Source organism: Pipistrellus hanaki (genome assembly GCF_964339955.1).
Source record: "Pipistrellus hanaki genome assembly, chromosome: 2".
In the NCBI taxonomy this organism is placed as follows: domain Eukaryota; kingdom Metazoa; phylum Chordata; class Mammalia; order Chiroptera; family Vespertilionidae; genus Pipistrellus; species Pipistrellus hanaki.
Genome location: NC_140504.1, coordinates 191318973 through 191342781, shown reverse-complemented (window position 1 = coordinate 191342781; position 23809 = coordinate 191318973). Strand labels below are relative to the sequence as shown.

General features: G+C 57.2%; 1 protein-coding gene across 5 annotated transcripts in view; it reads left to right on the top strand.

The window, feature by feature from the left end:
- The window catches only part of ARHGEF10L (Rho guanine nucleotide exchange factor 10 like), a 119563-nt gene extending 102332 nt beyond the window's left edge, over positions 1–17231 (top strand). The window contains exons 27-30 of one of the 5 annotated variants that reach the window (XM_084875223.1): positions 9464–9638; positions 14864–14986; positions 15425–16116; positions 16550–17231. In XM_084875223.1, the coding sequence (XP_084731349.1) occupies positions 9464–9638; positions 14864–14986; positions 15425–15963 (837 nt within the window). In that variant the 3' untranslated portion in view covers positions 15964–16116; positions 16550–17231. Of the gene's footprint in view, positions 1–9463; positions 9639–14863; positions 14987–15424; positions 16149–16308 lie in introns of all 5 variants that reach the window. The other 4 variants (XM_084875222.1, XM_084875220.1, XM_084875221.1 and 1 more) reach the window with 4 other exon arrangements.
- Positions 17232–23809: the final 6578 nt, after the last annotated feature.

Below are 23809 nucleotides of genomic sequence, written 5' to 3'. Positions count from 1 at the left end.
GACCCTTCTGACCTTCTCGCTGGCACGGCTCTCAGCTCCTGTCTGTGTGTCAGGGACCGGTTTGTCAGAAAGCAGAGGGGACCTACAGTTTCTGCTGGGCCCTGCCCTCTGCCCCCACACGCATCCCCAGGGCTGCCGTGAGGGGAAGGATCCCAGCGACACTGAGCCGTGACCTGCATCCTGAGTTGTGGCTCTTGCTGCCAGGGGAGGTGCCTGTTGTCGCTCTGGTGCCCGGGACCCAGCTGTGCTGAGGGGTCGGCCAGTGTGGGCACCGCCATCTGGAGGCCGGAGGCAGAATGGGAACTGAGAGGTGTTTCTAGAAGGATCTTCCAGGGAAGGGTCCGGTGGAAGCCACAGGCCTGAGGGGGCAGAGAAGCTGGCTGTGGGTTGTTGGGGCGGGGTTGGGGCAGCAGGGCCTGAGGATCGGGGGAAAGCTGGCACCCCTCGGCCCCTCCCAGGGCCACACGGCTTTTTGGAGGGGGTGGAAGTGGGAGGCACCCATCCCTGTACTGGCTGTGCCCCACGCGGGCCTGCTGGGCGGCCCTCCCTGGAGGGGTGCGGTTGGCCAGCAACTGCTTCAGACGGGACCCTGGCTCTGCCCTGCCAGGGTGTCAGCCCTTGGACAAGGCACCGAGCCTTCCTGGGCCTCAGTCACTTCATCTGTAAAATGGGGTGATGGTGCAGAGCGACCTAAGGAGTGAGTGAGGATGTTTAAGTAGAAGGATTGTTTCACACACACAGTGCCTGATGCAGAGTAAGTGTCCCATGGACACTAGTGATCACTGTGCCTGTTTGCTTAACTGAAATCCTCATCGCCACAGCGCGTGGCTTATGTGGAAAATCATGCTGCTTCCCGAGAGTCCGTGCTGGTGGGCGTGAGTCCGTATTGCATTGCAGGTCCTCTCCCTTCTCTGCCAGGAATGCTTCCTCCTGCTGACAGCTGCCTAGGGGCAGAGGCAGATGGACCAAGGGAAGCACAGGGGCCTGGGCCGGGCCGGGCCCTGCCCAGCTCTCGTCCCATTCTGCCCCTCACCAGTCACGGTACTGTTCTGCCCAGGCCCGGCACCTCAGCTCTGGCCCCGCCGTCCCTGTTGCCAGGCGGCCACCAGGCTGCAGCTCGAGGCCGGGCGATTTAAGATGAGCTCCGGGTCAGCTACCCTTAGAAAGGGATCACTCTGGCCTTTAACCTGGTTTGCACACCTCGGAGGGTGTCGGAAAGTGCTGGCTGGGGGAGGCGGGTGGAGGAGAGGCTGGGGGGAGGCTTCCCAGTGGGGCCGGCGGGAGCACGCGCCCGGTCTGCAGCCAGGGAAATGGCGAAGTTTGTGTGGGCAGCTCGCCTCCAGCACGCACGGTCCTCGGGCATGGGAGCGAGGTGATGGCCATGCACGTTCAATGCAGCCGCGCTCCGCTGCCGCCTGTGATACAGAGGGAGCCGCCCGCCCTCGCGCCCGGCTCGGAACAGCTTGGCCTGGAGCTGCTGATGGCCTCCCCGTCTGCATGGCTGCTCCACGGTGGCCTCCCTGTTCATCTCGTCTCGTCTTGGTGCCTCGCACGGCCGGCCAGGCCTGGAGGAGGGGGCTGGAGGTGGCGCTGCTGTCTGGGCTGCCATGGCCTTGTGTGGGTGCCCAGGGCTCAGCACAAGCAGGAGGGAAAGGGCCCGGGTGTGAGCTTTGCAGCCAAATGCCTCGCTTCAGAGGGAGGGCACTCTGCTTACCAATTTCTCCCCCACACCCCGCCTTGCCCTCCGGGTCCAGAAACCTGCATTTAATGCTGCTCGGGGCTCCATGCCTGCAGGAGTGTATTGTTGACCGAGGCTGTGGCTCTGGCCCACATTCCTACCTGTAAGGGGGTCATCTAGGGAGTGTGTTCGCTCTAAGGAGTTCTCCTGGGTTCCTCTCATCCGCAGGAGGCAATAGCAACCAGTACATACTGAGTCCTTCACGTGGACCATGTTTCAGTGCTTTGCATGAATTAGCTTATTTCATCACCAGATCACTATCTGAGATTAGGACTCTCATTACTCCCATGTTACAGATGAGGAAATAGGCACAGAGAGGTTAAGTGGCTTGCGCAAGGTCACACAGCTAGAGGGAGGCTGCTCTTACCCTTTGTGCCGGCCGCCCTGGAAGGCTAAGGCTCCGCCCGCTTTGGGCCGCCCTGTCCCCTGCAGCTTCTGTCCCATCGTACGTGACCTCCCGGGAGCTCTCATTGGCTCACACACCTGCTTTTCCCACCAACACGTCTTCCGGGCCCAGGATTGCTCACAGGCAGGTGCACCAGGAAGGGTCGTGGAAAACAGGCAGGTGGTCCCCTTCCTGTGTGGGCAGGCCCCAGGGGGGCTGGTGGGACTGTGCCGTGACGCCATGACCATTCTCTCTGGGTGGAAGGTGGGTCATCGGCCGGAGGAGGCTCAGGGAGGAAGTGTGCCTTCCTGGGAGCGGGACAGAGGCCACACCTGGAGACGGCGGAAGGAACTTGGTAAAGGGCTGGGCAGAGGGTCTTGTTCTCAGGGTCCTGCTCCGGGGCAGGTGGGACCTATGTGGGTGGGACAGCCGGTCACCCAGAGGTCTCTCCTCTGACCTGCCAGCCCTGGGAGGCGTCCGTGGCAGTCCCTTTCCCAGAGCCTCCCCGGAGCTCCCGGTGCTGCCTGGGAAGGGCCAGAACTCAGGCAGGTGGTGCCCTGTTTGGGGACCCGGCCTGGCTCCCGCCCACAGGGTTGTTGTGAGGGTTAATGGGGCCAGCCTCTCCCATAAGACCCGGTTCCTCACCCTCGAGAAGCCTGTGCAGACCCCCATCTCCCCTTCACATAACCCCACTCCCTCTCCCTCTGCAGGACATGCCTGGCGCATGGTAGGTGCTCATTGAGGGGCTGTGAAGGACAGAGGGCTTTGACCATAGGGAAGTGGGCTCTGTCTGGGGGGTGGGTGGTGGGAAGGTGGAGGAATGGGGGGAGGTTCGCTAAGTGGAAGGGAGATGTGGGCAGAGCAGTTGATTTTAACTGGGCTGCGGGGACACATGCCTCCCATTGGCACCCGGGCACTGGTGCCTGCTGTCACTGAGCACATCAGATGAGAAACTCCTCCGGGTTCCGGGGCACCAACGGCCCTCAGACTGCCCCCTGCCCACCCCCACGTCCACGCCTTCCCCACCCTTAATTTTCATGTTTAGTGCCCAAACTTAGTTTGCATGTATTAGCTGTTGTAAATCTATCATAACAGAGAGGTGCAGCATGAATAATGCATCACGGGGCTGTATTAGTTTTCTGTCTCCTATCTTATTTATGACACGAAACGGGTGGGAATTTGCAAAAGCGAAATCCTGGCGCAAGGCTTCTTGGGTAATGGTATGCAAATTGACGTGAGGGCGGAAAGATCCACTAAGTCCTTGGTGCTGGCCCCGCCTTCGGGCCGGCAGAGCCTGCGGGTTGGGGTCACTTCCCTCCTGGGAGTCATCCAGTTCAGCAGTTCTGCCTTAATGTTCTTTCTTTTTTGGTGTGTGCCTCGTTGTTATTGCTGTCATCCTGTTCTTTTCTTTTTTTCCAAATTACAAGTTGGCAGGTTAGACTTGAGAAATCGATTTTTCTAAAGGTTGCGGAGACTTCCCTGGAGGCTCCGACAGTAACGAGTTCCAGGAGGGTGAGTGGCTGCCAGCAGCATGAAGAATGGAGGTTAGATGCTCAGAAGAACTTCCTTTCAGGGTGCTTGTCCTTCACCCTGAAAGGAAGTTCTTCTGTGGGGGTGGGTTTGGGGGTCCTGAGGGCTCAGGACTGTGGCTGCGGACTCAGCTCCTGGGCCTGGGTGTCTCAGGGCAGTCCTGAGGGGCTGGGGTTGGCTAAGTGCAGGCCCCAGGCCCCTTCTCTCCTTGTTTGGGAGAGCTCAGGTCTTATACCCAATATTAGGCCCCCAGCCCCCAGTCCCCCAAGATGTATGCTGATGTAAGGATTTCGTGGTTTGAAGCTGTTGGCTCAGGAACAAGTCCCGTGAAGCCAGAGGAGAAAAGGGAGAGAGCAGGGGAAGGCCGGTGGTGGGGACATTGTGCAGAGAATGGCCGGGGGAGGGGTGTTGTAGGGGTGGGGAGGGACTGGAGGTGAGTGCGGGGCAGACGATGGCAGCAGGTGTCAGTCCTCTGCCTTCTTGGCCCCCTGGCTGTCAGGGGCTGTCTGTCCTTCCCTCCACGTGGCTCCTCCCCGTCCGCCCACCTCTGCACGGTCACGCTTCCTCCGAGCGCTGCTGCAGGGGTCGGAGAGGACAGCCCAAGCGAGCAGCCTCCCAGCCCCCTGGCACTGGCAGGGACACACAGGGCCAGGCACAGACCCACTGGGTGCCGGGCCCTGGGCTGGGCCCTCATATGTGTTTTCTCAGCGGGGGAAGTTTGTAAGAACAAGGCAGACAAAGAAAGGGACGGCGCCTGCCCAGTGCGCAGCTGGAGAGAGACCTCCGGCTGACGGAGTTACTCCACACCGCTGGTTCTGGAAGCTTCCATGTCCCGCCCGTTAGATGAGGATGGACTGGTGGTGTGGGTGTCAGGTGGAGGCGGAGTTGCTGAGCTTCTGTGGCTGGTCTCCGGGCCCCGGATGGTGCCTCCTAGGCCAGCAGGGGTGGTGAGCCCCTTTGCCCTACACCCCGCCAGGGAGCTGGGCCTGAGGGTGCTGGGGAGATCACTGAGTGTGGGTCCATGCTTAGCTCCGCCCCGGCCTGTGGGTCACCCGGCTCATCCTGTCCCCTTTCTGGGCGTGTCCCTCTCCTGTCATAAGGGTCTCTGTGAGGACGGGCCGCTGCGGCCTGGGAAGAGCCTGGTGCATGGTGGGAGGCCAACAAGCAGAGCTGCCTTTGCCCCGGCAGCTCCTGCCCCGGAGAGCCCCAGCCTTCCTTCCCGGCTCCTTGGCATCCTCTGCGCGCTAATGACTCTGAATTCTGAGCCGCTCACTGGGAATTTCTAGAAACCAAGCACAGAGCGTCACCTGGAGGCACATAAATATTGCACGACCGGAGGCCTGGCTGTGTCAGCACTATTTGGGCCGTTTCACTCACCGAAGCCTCTGTGCAGTGCCTGTGGGGGCTGCCCTGAGGCTGCAGGGACAGGGAAGGGGACAGGGCGCCGGGAGCGGGTGCAGGACACCTGGTTTCTTCCCGTCTCCCTGATCGGCTCCTGCCTGCAGCCAGCGTGCTCGGAGCACCTCCCAGCACCATGGACAGAGAGAGGGGACCCCCGCCCCGGCCAGGGATGAGCTGGGAGCCCTGGGAGCCGGTGGCAGGCCCAGGCCTCCCCTCCGGCAGCCAGCTTTTAACCTTTTTTAAATAACTGCCTTCCCCACTCAACTTTTTATTTTAAAAAATTAAAACTACCGGAAAGTTGAAAGAATAGTACAATGAGCACACATGTGTTCTTCACCTAGTAAGCCAGCTAACATTTTGTCACAGTACCTTACACCCCCAAATTATGCATATAAAGCCCCCCCTTTTGGGGTAAACCATTTTAAACTTAGCTGTAGGCATCATCACTCACCGCATGCAAATACTTCAGCATGGCTCCCCTATGACTTCAGCAGCATTTATCGTACCCAGAAACCTGACATCAACGTACAGTAGGTCCTCAGGTTACGTCGGAGATCCGTTCCTAGGGTGCCACGTAATGTGATGCTCGCCGTAAGTCGGAACCCACTTACATAAGCGCCCACATCATCACGTGGACCATACAGCAGTAATGAAGTGAAACAGTAAAAACAAACAAACAAAAAAATTAAAAGGAAGATAACAATTCCTGACCTTTTGGCTTGTGGTAAATAATTAATAAAAAACATAAAACACATAGGTACATACGTTGAAATGATGGAACTTTTTTTTTTTTTAAATAAATAAATGGGAGTTGGCCACATAACCACAAAACGACGTACTTCGAGTCTGACGTAACCCGAGGACGGCCTGAGCTGTCCATATGCACATTTCACCAACATATCCTTCCTAGCTCCTCCCCAGCCCCGCCCAGGATCCAGCAAGGGCCGCATGTTGCATTTGGTTGTCATGTCTCTTTAGTTTCCCTTTGATCAGGAATAATCCCTTTGCGAGCGCACGTGTTTATGTGTGTGTGTGTGTGTGTGTGTGTGTCCATGATATGGACTTTTTTGAGATCCAAGCCAGTGTCTTCTAAAAAGTCCCATAATCTGGAATTGCCCAGTTGTTTCCTCGTGATGAGATTTGAGTGGCCAGATGCTTGGCCAGATGTGACTTCCTGTCACATCACCCAAGGAGGCGGGACATACAGGCCGGCCCCCTTCTTGATCCAGGTGGGTTCGCCAGGCCTCCCCATCATAAAGGTACCAGATTCCCATTGTCACGTAAGGTCACCCGCAGGTGATTCTTGGAGAAGTTGTGCATATACTGTTCCTCAGCAGCCCCTCCCCTTTAATTATCGTTACCACTACTGCTACCAATTCGTAGGGTCATTTCAAAGCCCCCACTCCTGGGCCCCCAATACCACTAGGGGTCAGAGGAGGCATCTAGAGGTGAGAAATGGGAGCCCTGACCTGAGTTGGGGTGCCAGGTGGGCCTGGTGGGGAGGAAAGGAGAGGCCCCCCCTTGAATGGAGATGTGCCCCTGCCCTTGGTGAACTTCCTGTCTGAGGGGTGAGCTGCAGAACCCTGCCTCCCGAGAGCACCCCATCTCCCCCAGCCGGGATGCAGAGCTCGCCATCAGGGACTGGCTCAGAAAAAGCAATTTCGCTGGCCGTCTCCCAGTCTTGCCCTTCTGGGTCCTGCACTTGGATCAGGAATGAGATCAGGAACGAGCTTTGAGTTGATTGCCTCGGTTCCCTGTGGAGGACCCCGGAGGCACCCCCCCGCCCCCCCCCCCCCCCCCCGGGCTTCTTTGTCTCCATGGGAAACCTCTTGGTGATTGGAGACGGGACGGAGTTGGGCTGAGGCTCTGGCTAGAGTGACTCTACAGCAAAACAAGCCCAGTCTGTTACTGCCGCTTCCTGTTCACCAAGCTCACTCGAGGCCCGGGATTCCAGGTTCCTGCCACACACGGCTGATGGACTGAGCCCCTTCCCGAGGTGAACCCGGTCATGTCACTTACCGGCTCAGCCCTCTCCAACAATTTCATTCAACCTCTTCACTGTGGGTTTTTTAAATATACATATATATATATATATATATATATATATATATATATATATATAATTGATTTTTTTTACAGAGAATGGGAGAGGGATAGTTAGAAACATCGATGAGAAACATCAATCAACTGCCTCCTGCACACCCCCTGCTGGGGATGTGCCCAAAACCAAGGTACATGCCCTTGACCGGAATCGAACTTGGGACCCTTCAGTCCTCAGGCCGACGCTCTATCCACTGAGCCACACCGGTTAGGGCTTCACTGTGGATGTTAAGGTGGCCCTGCCCACCTCTCCCACCTCTTTCTTAGCACTGTGCTCCCCACACTGGCCACCTTCCTGTTTCTCAAACACGGCAAGCTCATTCCTGCCCCAGGGCCTTTGCACCTCCTGTGCCCTCTGCCTGGAATGCTCTCCCCGCCCTCACCCCATTATCCCAGGGCTGATGCCTTCACATTTGTAATGTCCCTGATTAAATGTCTCCTAGAGAGACCTTCCCTGGCCACCCAACCTTAACAGCTCTCCACCTTTTTTTCTGTGCAGTGGCTTTAATTACTTGGAGTCATCGTTACCTGTCTATTTGTTTCATGGATCTCTGCACTGGGAACACACACTTCATGGGAGCTCCTTGGGTCATCCCATTCATCGTCACCTTCCCAGCACTTAGACCCAGCCCAAGCACATAGTAGGAGCTCAAGAACATCTGCTGAACGAATGAGACCATATTAGGAACTCCCCCTCACCCAGGTCCCTGTAATCCTCATGACAACGTCCTCTTACAGATGGGAAACTGAGGCCCAGGCCTGTGAAGTTACTGAGGAAGGGAGCTCTCACAGCAGGTCTGATAGCAAATACATGTTCCGTCCAACATCTTCCTGCAGTCTCGAGCTTCTGTTCTCTTTACAGAGGAAGTGGAAAGGAGGAAGCTCACCGGGCCCTGCCCCGGACTAGCCCTCCGGGGTCAGGTTTCTCCTCCCTCGCACTTCTTCCTCCCTCATTGTTTCTGCACGTACTGCTCTGCCATTCACACTCTCCTATGCTCTTTACACGGTCTCTGTAAAACGTTTTGAATGGGTGTGGAACAGTCCACCAAGTGGGTACCTCAGAGTTCCCTGACTGTCCCACTGATTGGGCACTTAGGTTGTTTCCGGTCCGCTGTGCTGGAGTTGTCTGCCTTTGAGCAACATCTGGATGTTGTAGATGAGGCTTAAGGGTCCGTCTGCTCACTCTGTGACCACATTTTACTGTGTGCTGGTCCCTGTGCTGAGCAGGGGGTCCTTATGGGCCTGAGGCTCAGTGCCCACTGTTGGAGATCATAGTCTGGGGTAGGTGACACAGGGCAGTGTAGGTGTCACGGGGCCGGACAGTGGAGAACCGCGTGCAGAAGGTGGTCTGGTGCAAGGGCGGTCGGGGTACTTCATGGAAGAGGGGCATCCTTCCGAGGGGGAGTTCAGGTGCTGAAAGGCTGTTGCTAGGAGGGCACTGGGTGATGCACACAGCACATGGGTCACCGTGAGGGCGGAGGCCTGGCAGCATGGTTCCTCCTGAGTCTCAGCGTCCTTCCCACACAGGCTCGGGTGGGCCTGGCGTGGAGGGAGCCTGCCAGGGCAGAGCTGAGGCAGAGGCAGGCAGAGTGCAGAGTTAAAGAACTTGGACTTTGTCCTGCAGTGGATGGGAATCCTGACTGTCCTCTCTCTTTAAAAAAGCGGTTTTCTTTAAAAGACCAAAATTATACACACACCTATTTAAAAAAAAATCAAGTGGCATAGAATGGTTCATCCCCAGCTCCCTTCCTGGGAGAAAATACTTGCCACCTGTTTCGTTTCTGTTTTTAATTCACCTGGCATGACTGGACCTTGTCTGCCTTGCTGGTGCCTGGCTTATCAGTTTTGGACATTCTGTGTTGCTTCCCCGCTGTGAAAGGTGAGGATTTGGCTCACAGCACCCACCCCTCTTCCCAGTCGTTGTGTTGGTTGCCTTTGCAGCTTCAGACAATATGTCAGCGGCTGCTTCCTTCCACTGCCTTTAGTTCTTTCTCTCCTCTCACAGTGGCATGCTGGAGCCGGGTCCTGTCCACTCCTAAGAGCCTGGTGTGTGTGACTTCCTCCCTGCTCCTTGTTTAGTGATGTCGTGTGGGTAGCTGGAGATTGGCCCTGTGGGAAGTATTTACACCATGGGGATTGGCAGACACGACACACCCAGGGTACCTCTGCCTGTGAAACAATTACCAACACGCCACTGCTGAGCTCCTGGGGTTTCCTTCCGGCCTCCGCTGGTTCAGGCAGAGGCCAGAGTAGCGTGGCCCCCCAGGTGTCGGGCTGGCCCAGCACCCACACCCCCACTCTGCCCGCAGCAAAGTTTCGAGGCGCACCAGGATGAGGCTGTGAGCGTGACGCACATGGTGAAGGCGGGCAGCGGCGTCTGGATGGCCTTCTCCTCTGGCTCCTCCATCCGCCTCTTCCACACGGAGACGCTGGAGCACCTGCAGGAGATCAACATCGCCACCAGGACCACCTTCCTCCTGCCAGGTGAGGTTGCGGGGCCTCGGTCCGGGCCTGCGGAGGGAGGGCGCTGACACTGGCAGCCGGCAGAGGTGCATCCTGCCCGGCCCATCTCATTAACCTTGTGGGAGCCTGGGGTCAGCCTGGGTGGGTTTAGAATTCGAGCCCAGGACTGTTCTTTTAAAGCCCCGCTCGCCGTCACCACGTGGCCCCTCACCCTGCAGCACCTGGGGGGGGGGGGGGGGAGAAGTTCGCAGGAAGTGAGGCTCCGAGCTCAGCGGACCCCCCCAAGCCAGGCAGCTGCTAAAAAGCCACCCTGTGTGGGAACCAGGCCTGTCTACACCTGCCACTCCTCAGGCGGACAAAGAACCAATTCTGCCTCGAATCTCCTTCAGGATGAGGTGAAGTGGGAGAGCGAGGGCTCTTCTCTGAGGGGTTTTTCTAAGAAAGGCAGCTGTCCCTTTAAGTGCCCTGGCCAGGCTGGGAGGTGGGGTTGGACAGCACCCCTGGGGGCCTGTGCTTCCTGCTGCAGAGCTGTTGGTGAGAGGTGATGGAGAGGATTCAGGTTGGAGCGCCCCTAACCGCTGCCCCGTATCTGTCTGAGGCTCCAGTGGAATTGGCTCCAGGTAGCAGCTCCCTGACCATCTGCTGCCCAGGCTGCCGCCCAGACCCCCACCGGCTGTGCTGGGAGGGCCAGGGCGGCCACCTGCTCAGGACCCATTCCTGCCCACAGCGGGCCTCAGAGCAGACCGCAGAGCTAGCTGCAGCAGCCTGCCTCGCCTCCCTGCCTGGCCCAGCTTCCACCAGACAGGCCGACTGGCCCGCGCTGGTCCGGGAGGAGGAAGAAGCTCGGTCTTGCCCAAGCACTGCAGGCTCATCTGGTCTTAGCAGCCGAGGAGCCGAAGGGCCCTGGGGCCGGGGACTGAGCAGGCATGGCAGGTTGAGGGCCTGGCGCCAGTTGTTACCAGGACTCGGCAGATGGCCTGCCCTACAGCATCGCTAAAAGCAGCTGAGCCCGCAGACTGACCTCCCGTTGTGTGAGGCTGGGCTGAGCCAGCACTTTGAGGGCCATGGGAGCCTGCTTACCCCAGAGGCCTGGTTCCTGACCCCACATGGGAGCGCCTGGAAATCACCCTGGCCCCTGCTTCCTCCCAGCTGGTTGAGACTGCCCTTGACTTGTGGCCACAGGGGATCTTGTACTAACAACAAGATCAACAACAAACAGCGATAGTATGTGATTCACTACCACCCCGCCATGAGCCCTACTGTGAGCGAGGTCCCGGGCGCTTTACCTACAGGGTCTCACTCCATCTTAACCCCACGAGGTGCGGGTTGTCCCTGCTGTGCAGATGCAGAAACTAAGGTGTGTTCAGCAGATCAGGAGGCTAGTCTGAGGTTATGCCGCCTGACCTCTGGGTTCCTCTAAAGCCATCCCTTCCCGCATTACACACAGTGGGACTCTGAAGTGAGTCTGACCTCTTCAGGTCAAAGTCCTGGCTCAATCACGTAGGGTCTTGGGCAGGTCTCTTTGCCTCCCGGAACCTCTGGTTCCTCTATGGGACTGGAGGGGCTTCCGGGCTCCTGGTAAATGCCATCAGATGTGGGAAGACACCTTGCCCAAGCCTGGGGTGTGGTGGGTACACCAGGAGAAGAATTGCCCCCTAACATGTTCCCTGGGGTATGGGAGGGGCTTGCAGGGCCCAAGTTATGGGTCTTTTTATAAAAAAAAATATATTTTATTGATTTTTCACAGAGAGGAAGAGAGAGGGATAGAGAGTTAGAAACATCAATGAGAGAGAATCATTGATCAGCTGCCTCCTGCACACCCCCTACTGGGAATGTGCCTGCAACCAAGGTACATGCCCTTGACCGAATCGAACCTGGGACCTTTCAGTCTTCAGGCCAATGCTCGATCCACTGAGCCAAACCGGTTTCAGCTGGGTCTTTTTCTTTTGCAGCTTTATTTTATTTTTTTTTTGCATTTCATTGGATTTAGCCATTCTACAAAGTAAATCCATTTAGCTATGATAGATGTGTCTCTGTATCACAAAATATTCCCCCACTCATGCTGATGGTTAAATTATTTCAAGTTAGTGGGATAAGGAGGAAATCGCCCAATCTCTGGGCCGTTCTGATCTTGTCAATCTCATCTGTGGGAGCGGGGAGAGGGAGAGGGAGAGGGAGAGTCACGGTTACCGGGCCTGGAGGTGAATTCATGGGCAGATTGGCTGCAGGTGGAAAAACCCCAGCTCCATGCCGCACCCGGCTCACGGTGGACGTTCAAAACACGCCCCCACGCCCCCTGGCTGAGCTGCTGGTTGCACTTGCCCCTCAAAGACGGGAGAGCGTTCATCATGGTGATGGCTATTTCAGAGCCAGGTAAACTGAGGCCCGGGAGATTAAGCAACTGGCCCAAGGTCACGCTGCCGACGAGGCCAGAGCCAGGGCGAGAATCGCAGCTCTCTCACTGACTGACTGTGCCGTCCCCCTTCCTGGGCCTCAGTTTCCCCATCTGTACGGTGAGGGGCCGGGAATTGAGGCAGAGCTTGCCCATGCCGGGTAGGGCAGCCCGGAACCTGGAGTCGGGCAGGCCCCGCTGGGATCCTGGCTCTGCCACTTTGCAGCCCTGGGCCTGGGAGCGGGTGGGGGGCCGTTCTCATCCTTGGGCCCCACCTCTCAGGGAGGTGTGGGCCTGAGACGATGCAGCCTCTGGCTTGAGTAAGTCTCAGTCCCCGATGGTGCTGTGCACGGTCATCAGCTCCAGCACGTCTCCTCGGCCATCCCCCTCCCTGGTCACACTGGCTGCTGTGAGCCATGCATCTCCCAAGGGGCTCCTTGCTCACTCCCACCCTCCGAGTCCATGCCCTTCCCACCTCATCGGCTACATCAGAGCAGACAGAACCACCCCTACACTTACAGGACCTCTTTGGGGCTGGGCCCTGGGCATGTCAGGGATGGAGGCTGAGGTTCCTGGGTGCAGGGCTTCCCTGAGGTTACTGCCCTGGACCTGACCGTTCCAACACCACACCGAGACTCCCCATACCCGAGGGCCTCACACCGAGGGATGCTGGGCCCGAGCTAGCACGGGCAGAGGGCGGCTACACATCCACCCACCTTGTGCCTTGGCTAAAGAACAACAGAGCAGGACGCTTACGTTCCTTATTAGAAATATTTAGAAAAGGCTTTTAACTATTTTCTCTTCGCCCGCCCCATCAAGTGAAGTAATTGTTCCTCCTTTGCGCGTGGATTTCTTTAAGGGGACATAAAATATTTATCAACGCCTCCTCCACCCCGACCCCTGTCTTCTCCTCGGCACCCGCCTGGTATTAATGCATTTTTGGGGGCCTAAATTCCCTCCTCCTCTTAACTAGACAGGTCATTAATAAAATGTTCTCCGAGAGCCCGAGCTTTTTAAAGTTGCATATCTCCAGATAGATGGCCCGGGCGCGCTGCACACTGCTGCATTAAGTCTCTGTGATAAAATATTTATCCACCATTAGAATTTTTTTTTTTTTCTCTCTCTCTCGGACTGTTTGTGAGGTGCCTCGCTCTTTCCCTCGAGGCGGAGGGGGAGGAGGCAGGGCCCCGGAATGAGGTCTGATGATGAAGTCATTTCTCAATTCCGGCATCTCTTTTGGCTTCTCGCTGCCTTCCTTTCGCTCTCTGGGTTTCTGCTATGGGAACGGGGGCAGCGGGGGGAAGCGGGGAGGGCGGGAGGATGCAGGGGCATCAGGAAACGGTCTCCTTCTGGTCTTCAGGCTCCCGGGGCCCCGGAAAAGGAGGTGAGAGATGAAAGATTTGCCACTGTTTCCGCGCTTGGCTTTATCGTTTCTGTGGGTTTATGGCTCTGATGGAGCTGGTCTGAAGAGTGTAGGTCCCTTTAATAATTATAGCCGTTCTCCTAATAGCCTGCCTTTATTGATTGTGTACCAGGGCTAAGAGCTGTGCTCAACCGTGTATATATATTATCTCCATAGAGGCTGTATATTTAGTACATGTATGTTTCTAATAATCATAAAATTGAGCAAGGTAGGTTTGTAATAGTCATTGATCAGTGAAAGTGACTTGTTAATTCACACAGTTAATCAGTGACATCAGCACCCGTTTCCTTTTTCACTTTCCTATATTTTTCATTCATTCATTCATTCATTCACCCGCCCATTTACTCACGGATACTTTCTGAGTGTCTGCCATGGGCCATGGTACTGGGAATGGACCTTGGGCATGGATAGGCCTCTGCCCTCATGCGGCTTATATTTGGGACAGCGGACAGGAAATAAGGAGAGGGAAGAAGAGGGTCGTTACAGGCCTTGGCCTGGGCCAGGAGGGAAGACAGCCGGTGACGGGAGGGAGCTGGTAGCCCGAGCCTGTTGCTCGGACTTCCCGAGGACCGGAGTGGGACCGGAGGTGTCCTGGTAGTTGACATGGGTGTGAGGCAGTATACCGGCTCCACGGACACGCAGATGCTGAGTGTGAAATAAATAGCGCCTGCCGTCAAGTGATGAACTGGCTTTTCTCGGTGTGGTTTGCATTTCCACATTGAATCAATACTATGAATATGACTTTTTGAGTTTGCATCGTATCGCCAGACTCATACATCTCCCTGCCCACTGACAGCTCCATTTGGCTGTCCAACGTGCATCTCAAGCAGCACATCCGGCGGAGAACTTGGACTTCCACCCCACGCCCGCACCTCCCCCATCTCTGTTGGGCCCAGGGACCGCAGGGAGGAAGGTCCATGTGGGCAGCATGTCCAGCCCGGGCTGGAAAGTTAGGGCTGCACCAGCCTGTCAGTTTGCTTTGCTTCTCATATCCGCCCTGGCCCCTCCCATGCATCCAGTCTGCACCAACCTCCTCTTCACCTCCAACCTGCACCTGCCCAGGCCTCCCTGACTTCACTCCCAGGCGGCTGGTGGTGACCCTGGTGTGGGCCCCTGGGCCTGCCTGGTGTGCCAGAGCACCCGGCCCCTCTACGTGGAAGCTCTCAGGGGCCAGCTCCCTGCTCGGTGGCGTTCCCTCGTTGCATCCTTGCAGCAGCCCCAGGTTACATGGGAGGAAACTGAGGCTGGGTGAGGGAGCACTGGGCTCTCGAGTCAGCCACCCAAACACCAGCTCTTAACTATACCCCGTCCAGCTTCTTGCTTGTCTCACCGAAGGAGCCCGGGGTACCACTTTCTCAATTTGAGGTGGCTCCCAGAGCCCACTGCTGCCCCCAGGGAGCATTCTGCTCACGCTCACCTCTCTCACTGCAGGCCAGAAGCACGTGTGCGTGACCAGCCTCCTGATCTGCCAGGGTCAGCTCTGGGTGGGCACCGACCAGGGTGTCATCGTCCTGCTGCCCGTGCCTCGGCTGGAAGGCATTCCCAAGATCACAGGTGAGGTTCTGGCAAAGTCTTGTCGGGGCCCAGGGGTCAGCTGCAGAGGGAGGGGTATGATTAAGAGCCACGTGGAGCTTGAGCTGGGCTTCCACGGATGTTACAGAATCAGGTGGGTGGGAAAGGCCCTGTAGATGGAGGCAATGGCGTGGGCAAAGGCCCTGAGCCTTGCGGGTGGCTCAGGCAGGGAGCTGCAGGCGCCTTCACACTGAGGGTCCCCGGTGCTTTAGAAGGTCACTCTTGTCCTGCTTCACCCACGAAAGTAGCCTGGAGCATGGGAGAGCCCTACCCCAGACCCATGGCCCCCTGGCAAGGTTCCAATATAGATTGCAGTGACAACCCCCCTAAACCCCACAATCAGAAAGTTCTCCTAAACGTGTGGGTGTCTTGCTTAAAGCTCTGGACCTTTGGCCCCTTTTCTCTGCCCCACGTCTGCAGGGAAAGGCATAGTCTCCCTCAACGGTCACTGCGGGCCTGTGACCTTCCTGGCCGTGGCTACCAGCATCTTGGCCCTGGACATCCTACGGACTGACCAGGAGGAGGCCGAGGGCCCCAAGGCCGAGGAGGACAAGGCAGACGGACAGGCTCCCGAGCCAGCGCCCGCACCCTCCAGCCACGCGGGCCGGGAGCTGACCCACAAGAAGGGCGTTCTCCTGCAGTACCGGCTGCGCTCCACGGCCCACCTCCCCGGCCCGCTGCTCTCCATGCGGGAGCCCGCGCCCGACGGCTCCGCCCTGGAGCACAGCGAGGAGGACGGCTCCATCTACGAGATGGCCGACGACCCCGACGTCTGGGTGCGCAGCCGGCCGTGCGCCCGCGATGCCCACCGCAAGGAGATCTGCTCCGTGGCCATCATCTCGGGCGGGCAGGGCTACCGGAACTTCGGCAGTGCCTCGGGTGTGGGCGGGAGGCCCGCCCCTGGCGGGGAGTCGGACAGCACCCTCCTCATCTGGCAGGTGCCGCTGTTGACGCTATAGCCCCCACCCAGGGAGCAGAGCTGCAGCCGCGCCCCACCCTCGGCCTGCGTGGGACCTCCGGCCGGCCAGGCCCCTGGGGATGTGGGTGGAATTGCCTTCCAGGGACCTTCACAGGGCAGTGTGGATGGGCCTGGGTCTCTAGTAACCACCCAGGTGGACAGGCTGGGTCTCTAGTAACTACCCAGGTGGGCAGGATGGGTCTCTAGTAACCACCCAGGTGGACAGGCTGGGCCTCTAGTAACTACCCAGGTGGGCAGGCTGGGTCTCTAGTAACCACCCAAGTGGACAGGCTGGGTCTCTAGTAACCACCCAGGTGGGCAGGATGGGTCTCTAGTAACTACCCAGGTGGACAGGCTGGGTCTCTAGTAATCACCCAGGTGGACAGGCTGGGTCTCTAGTAACCACCCAGGTGGGCAGGATGGGTTTCTAGTTACTATCACAGGTGGATGGACCTGGGTCTCTAGTAACTAACCAGGGGGACAGGCTGGGTCTTTAGTAATCACCCAGGTGGACAGGCTGGGTCTCTAGTAACTACCCAGGTGGACAGGCTGAGTGGAGGGGCCTGGGCCTTTAGTAACTACCCCAGGTGGGTGGGCCTGGGTCTCTAGTAACTATCCAGGTGGACAAGCTGGGTATCTAGTAACTACTCCAGGTCGACAGGCTGGGTCTCTAGTAACTACCCACGTGGACAGGCTGGGTCTCTAGTAACTACCCAAGGCAGATGGGCCTGGGTCTCTAGTAACCACCCAGGTGGACAGGCTGGGTCTCTGGTAACTACCCACATGGACAGGCTGGGTCTCTAGTAACCACGCAGGTAGACAGGCTGGGTCTCTAGTAACCTCCCATGTGGACAGGCTGGATCTCTACTGACCATCCAGGTGGACAGGCCTGATCTCTGGTAACTGTCTTGGCTGAGCAGAGGAAAACTCTTCCTTTTAAAACAAGATGAAATTTAGAGTTTGGGGGAGGGGCTTGGGTGTGTGGAGAGGGGAGACTCCTCTGGAGGAAATGGCCTTTTTTAAAAAACAAAACACAAAACCTCACAACTGCCTGGCAAGCCCAGCGCTGGCCTCTTGTCGGGCCGATGGGGCTCAGAGGCGGCCACACGCCCCTCCTGGAAGGGCGTGAGCGTGTGCGTGTATGAGAGCGTGTGGGCTGGTGTGTGAATATATATAAATACGTATATATGGTGTATATTATCTGTGTATAAATAAAGTCTGTACATATTGGAGCTCTGGGAGATGCTGGAATAAAAGGCCAGAATAACATCGGTGCTTCGATTGAAGGGTTTTTTTTTGAGATGGGACATGGGGTGAGACTGAGAGCAGCTGCCTCTGGGTGGGGAGTGGGGAAGCCGGAGTGACCGCTCTCGGCAGGAGTGGCCGAGGCCCCGCACCGGAAGACCTGCCACAAGAGCAGCCCCAGGACTGTGCCGTTCCCTGTGGTCGCCATTGGTCACCAATGGCTACTTAATTTTTCAAATTAATTGCAACTAACCTAAATGACAAATTCAGTTCTCATCCCATTAGCTAGCAGAGCCCCACAGGTGAGTGCCGGCTGTCGGACAACAGGACGTGGACAGGGCTGGGTCTCGAGTATCCTTTTCCACCTCCTGGAAAATTCCCTTCTGCTCTAGAAGGGCCTCTTGGAAGCTTCTTTTCTGAAAATCTATAATAATAAAAGGGCAATAATTAGACCGGACATCCTTCTGGACAAAGTCGCAGTGGGCTCGGGGAGGACAGGGGCTGAAGCAGAGGCGGCAGAGGCCCCTGGCCGCGGTGGTGGCTGGCAGGGGCCCAGGCCAAGGCCCTTGCACAGATTTCATGCATTGGGCCTCTAGTGATTTGATAAAAAGGCTGGGCCCCAGTTCTGGAGGGTATGGAGGCAGGCCGCCTTGGCTCTGCCAACCTGGGAAGGAAGGAAGCTGAGGCTTCACCACATGGAAGGTTGGGTCTGGGTTGTTGCTATGGGCAACAGAGCAAGGCAAGGGTGGGGCTGAGGCCCCTGAGTCTGAGGGAAGATGGGATGAGTGCTGGTGGTAGAGTATGTGGTAAGTGCTGCTGGTGGGAGCAGAGCACGGGCTCTGGGGGAGTTGGCAGGTGGGCTGCTCGGGGTCCTGGATTCCTTCTGGCTCCATCTCCATCCTTATATTCCTAGAGCTGCCTGCACGAAAAAATCCAAACCCAAACCCAAATCCACTGCCCAAAAGGGAAGTGTTTCCTCCACTTTCCCACCCTACCATCTCTGTCCTCTGTCCGAGAGTCTGTCCACCCACCCACTCATCTGTTCTCTCTTCCACACTCACCAAGAGCGCCCGCCCCCCCCCCCCCCCCAGGACAAGGGGGAAGGAGAGCAGGGCCCCCGGACATGGGAGGCACACCTCCCACCTGGACCCTCCGAGAAGCTCGAAGCTCAGGGAAGTCAGCGAGAGGAGCCGGCGCGGAGAGGACGTTTCCGTGGGTCCTAACCACCCGGTGGGGCCGCACTCCCTTGAGGAGCCAGTCTCACATCCACATCTTTTAAAATCCCCTGGAGCTTCTGCTAGATTCAGGCACCGTATTGGCTGCTGGGGGTCATGGAAGTGAGCAGGGCAGTGGCATCCCTGCCCCTAGGAAGTGCATGTTAGAGGGCAGGGCAGGCAGAAGTGCCAGCAGGTGTAGGCTTGGGGGCGGGGAGGGGGTGCCGAGAAAGGGGGAGGGCCTCTGGCAGGGGGCGGCCTATGGAAGATGGGGCGTGCAGCCTGTCGTGGTGGGCTCCATTGCCAGAAGGCAAGCAGGGGCTGGGGAAGCTGTGTATGCAGGAACCATGACCGTGGGCACTGCTAACCAATGACATTCCGTTCCAGCTGAACCCATCTTCTCCGAGCCTCAGTTTCCCAATTCGTATAAAAGGGAGACTCACTACCGTCCTGCCCACCTCTCACGGGAGGGGAGGGTCCTATCTAAGTACGAATGGGACAAAGGGCATGGTGCTCGGGTCAGTTACCAAGTGCCCTGCAGGGTGGGGCTCCCACGGGTGCCGCTATCCCGTTCGTCAAGACTTTTCCTGGACCCTCCAAGTGACCAGTGGGCCGAGGCCGCTTGGGACAATGAGAAAGCCTGAAGCCTAGGATCCCGCAGGCCTGCGTTCAAGGACAGCCCCGCCGAAGACCTGCCGCGTGTCTCCCAGCCTCAGTGTCCTCATCCCTAACACGGGACCAAGACACCTTGCATGATGGCCCTGGGCCCGTGGTGACCGGCCCACGGAAAGGGCCCGGAGCAGTCCTCCCAGGGCGGCGTTGTGATCATTCCTGACGTCATGGCAGCCGCCTTGCTGCGCGCCGGCGGAGGCAGGCCGCTTCTGCTGAGCCGTCTCCCCTTTGGCTCAGGAGCTGGCGTCTGAGAGCTCCGGGGGTCCGTTAGATCCCGAATCTGTGAATCTAATGGGCCCGTGGCATCCATCACCAAGACAACGAGGACTTTGCTGCTTTAGTGAAATTATCAGATCGGGCGGCACTCATCTCTGAGTCTCTGACAACAGCAAGGGAGCACGGGGGCGTCGGAAAGGGCTCCGAGACGCACAGTGGTTGTGCCTTGCGCTGCTGGGAGGGGGCGCTGCTTTAGATGCGGATCAGAGTAGCCAAAACCATGGCACTCAGGCGTGCCAGCTCATTTCCCACTCGGCCCCTCCCCGTGCCTCACTCTGCAGGCGAGGGACCTGAGGCTCAGGGAGGGTAAATAAATGCCCTGGGGAAGCGTCAGGGCCAGGACTGAGGTCTGTCTGCCACCACAGTCAGACTTTTAGCCACCAGGGGAAGCCCCCTCCAAGAGCAAATCATCCCACTAGACGGCTGAACACCTTTGCTCAAGTTACTGGGGATACAACAGTGTCCCCGTGCTCCTCGAGAGACCCCCAGTCCAGCAAGCAGGATGGTGGTGCCAAGGAGATGCAACCAAGGCAGGCTTCCTGGAGGCGGTGAGGTGTGGTGCACAAATGTGGGCTTTGGAGTGATACAGATTTGGGTTTGAATCTTGGCCCTATCACCTGTTTCCTGTGTGGCCTTAGACATGTGATAATCTGTGCCGCCGTGGCCTCCGCTGAATAAATTGTCCATGACGCCTCTCTTGCAGGGTGGCCGTGAGCACCCAGGAGGTGGTAGGTATCTGCTGTTACTATTACTATTATACTACAACCCCTCACCTGGGGCTATTCCTATCAGCATCATCTCAGTGACTTCTCGAAATTAACCAGAACGTGGAGGCTGAGAGGATGCAGTAACCCAGGAGGGGGACGAGGACAGGGTGGGGGGTCTGCAGTTCTCGGGAGGTCTGGTTCTGGAAGGGGCTGGGATTGTGTTCTGTCCCGAGGTGTCTTGGTCTGTTTTTAAGCCCTGAGCCTAGGAGGAGACCCCAGCTGGCCCTCCCTGGAGCCAGAACCACGACAGGCTCCTGGGCACAGGCCTCTGGCCCTGGCCGAGGGGAACCAGCCCTCCTGCCACTACATGTTTTATGTGACTCTGTGAAAGCTCGGGGCACACACATAGAAGCCCAGGCACTGCCTGTCGTTCCGTGGGGGTGACCGAGCCTCCGAAGCCTGCGTTCTCGGGGGCATATGTGTCCTGAGGGGCGTGGCCACATGGGGATGGAGTGTGAGCTTCAGCCACCGACCAGGGGGATGCCAACAGCACTGACCCCACCAGTTCCCAGAGCCACCCACTGGGAACTTCCCAGTCTGATGGGAGAGATCCCTGTTCTCAAGAAGCTCCCAGGCTGATGGAGGACTCCACCCCTCTCACCTGATTGGACGGGGAAGCTGCCAGTCTGATGGGGAGACATGGGTCTGCCCCTAAGGACCCTCACTCTGATTGGGGAGCCCCAGCCTAACTCAGGCTCCCCTGAGTTTGCTGGGGAAGATGTAGCTTCTGCCTGGGAGGAGACCCTAGCCTGAGGGAGACCCCCGGGGTGAAGGGGGGGGATAAATCCTTTGCTCTTAGGGTGCTCCCCACCTAACACAGGAGATGGGACCCTCAACGTGAAGAGGCTTCATCCTAAGACTCTCGACAGAAACTTTTAAATGATGCAGACCTATTTCCAGCGCTGAACTACTCCCAGCTCCTCATTTACACTTTCCTGGAACCTGCAAATAGCAAGAATGTGTAAATTGAGGAAAATTAATATAATTACCTGAGCTATTTCTTGTCATCTTTCCGTGTCAACAGAAGCCACAAACCTTTCCTGGTGAGAAGCGGCTGGTTACGGGCTCTGTCCCCGATGAGACAGCTGGCTCCTTCTCTGCGGGGAGCAGATTCCGGCGGGCGCACCCCGAGAGCTCTGAAAGCCGCCCGCCCGCCCGCCTGACAGATGGGCTGGGCTGCGTGGTGGAGAGGGCACCCGGGCCCTGAGTCAGGGGACGTGGCTCGAGCTGTGGCACCAGGGTGTGGGTGAGCCACAGGTCCCTGAGCCTCTAGACCAAACACACTGAAGTCTTGCTGGGTCCAGGGACTGTGTTTGGTTAGTGAAGTATGACCCTGACCACCATGAACTGTCACACACCCATCCCCAGAGGAGGTGCCATTATTACCCCACTTTACAGATGAGGAAACCGAGGCTCAGGGAGGCGAAGTCACTTGCTCAGTGTCACACAGCACAGAAGACCCTAGGGCTGTGGGTCTCAACACTGCCACCCCATTTCCCCGGACCCGACCCCTCCACTCTGCTGCCCAAGGACCCTGTGTGAGGACAGGTGCCAGAACAAACCACAGGATGTTTGCAAACCGTGAGCATCGGTCTCCTCTCCTGGAATGTGGGGATGCTAACAGCATTGGCTGCCTGGGCTATTTTGAGGCTGAAATGAGTTAATTTATGTTAAATAGTCGGAGCCGTTCCTGGCCCACAGGGAGCCCTCATTAACTTGATTATCATCACTCGCAGGAGCCCTGCCCGGGGCCTGTGCTTTGGATGCTCCTTGGTAGAGTGTTAAACGCCCAGGCATGCTGCGAAGCCCCGGGCGCCCCCAGAGAGGGAGAGGGCCCCCCCAGCGTGCGGACGCGGTGTTTGTGCAGAACCTCTAGCAGTTCTACTGGCTGAGGACTCACCCACACCCGTGCCACTCAGCAAGGATTTGGGGAAATAAAGGCAAAGTGCAGGAAACACCATCGTGATGAATAGACGACTCATTGTGAGCTGTTAGTTGGATCCAGAAATAGATGGTGAAACTTGCAGAAAACAGTGTTTGAGCAAGCATATCCTAGAGGATGTTTCATTCATTCATTCATTCATTGTTCACTCATTCACCATGCATTCCTTCACTCACTCACTCATTCTTCCATGCATTCATTATTCATTCTCTCACTCATTCCTTCATGCATTCTCTCAGTCCTTCATGCATTCTCTCATTCAGTCCTTCATGCATTCCCTCACTCAGTCCTTCATGCATTCCCTCACTCAGTCCTTCATGCATTCCCTCACTCATTCCTTCATGCATTCCCTCACTCAGTCCTTCATGCATTCCCTCACTCAGTCCTTCATGCATTTCCTCACTCAGTCCTTCATGCATCTATCTGCTCAGTAAGTGTTACTGCTGGCTGCTGTATGCCAGTTCAGAGTGGGCAGCAGAGCCAGGGCAGCCAAGGAGTACACACTGCCTCTGCGTTCCTAGAGCAGAGCCCTCAGCCCCAGGGCAACAGGTTTGAAAATAGAATCTTCATAAGCCCAACATGTGGGGATGAGAACAAATGGCTGGGGGTCTCACAGATATGGGACCTGCTTGGGCTACATGCGGGGAGGGGCCTCGGGACCATCCTTTTCCAGGCCCATCTGGAGGGAAGGGAGACTCACTGTGAAGCTGGACTCTAAACCCAGGGCCTGGGTTCCAGGGACTGGGAGGTGAGGGTGGAGGTGGGGGGCTGCGGCCAGGCAGGCCAGCTCCATTCCAGAAGGTCTGAGTTCTTGTCAGCCTGAATCTAACTCTGATGGACAGACACGATCTTGCCCCCTGTTATTTCTGCAGAACTAGGTGACCAGGCCTTTTCCTTTGGCAAATCCAGGGACATGCATTTTCATGCTGTTTTGCATAAATCAGGAAACTCATTTGCATCCATTTGCATGTTTTGCTGGATGCGAGGTTTGAGAGGACCAAATTTGTGTAAAATGAAATAAGTGTGTTGATTTCACCCCCTTTCCATGGCCTGAACCCCACAGGCAGGGATGAAGGAGCTCAGAGGTGCTGGTGGTCTCCATTGGATGATTAGACCAGGGAGGACTCTGGGGCCAGCTCTCCCCGGGCTGCTCAGGACCGAGGGGGACAGAGAACCTTTGGGCAACTGGGTGCAGGCGAAACCACAGGGCGGGGTGTCCCCAATGCCTATCATAGACCTCGGAAAAGGCATAGACAGGGGGAGTGGTGTGCAGAGTAATGTCCCCAGGCCCTGTTCTAGCAAGGCTCTTTATACCTGATAAACCATTTCACTCTGAAGTCTTATGAGGTGGGTTATTAACTCCATTTTAGAGATAAGGAAACTGAGGCACAGGAGCTGAAATGACCCATCCAAGGCCACACGACTGGTCTTTAGAGGCCCTGGACTCAACACATGCCCATTTGGTTCCGGACCTTCCGGCCCCAATTAGAGAGAGGAGAGAGCTAAAGAGAAGGCCCTTCCTCCTTTCCCTGTGTTTTGCTGGACGACCTCTTGAAGAAGGAACCATAGCAGCACCCATGCCTGCATTATGGGCTGGTCTCCATGACAACAGATACACAGCCCCTTGGCAGGCTGACCCCAGGGAGGCTGGAGGGGTGGCTTCCTTGAGGGAAGGAACCTCAGCCCCTGGCACACGCCTGATGCTGAGCGGGCCTCTGTGAGTGGACAGCA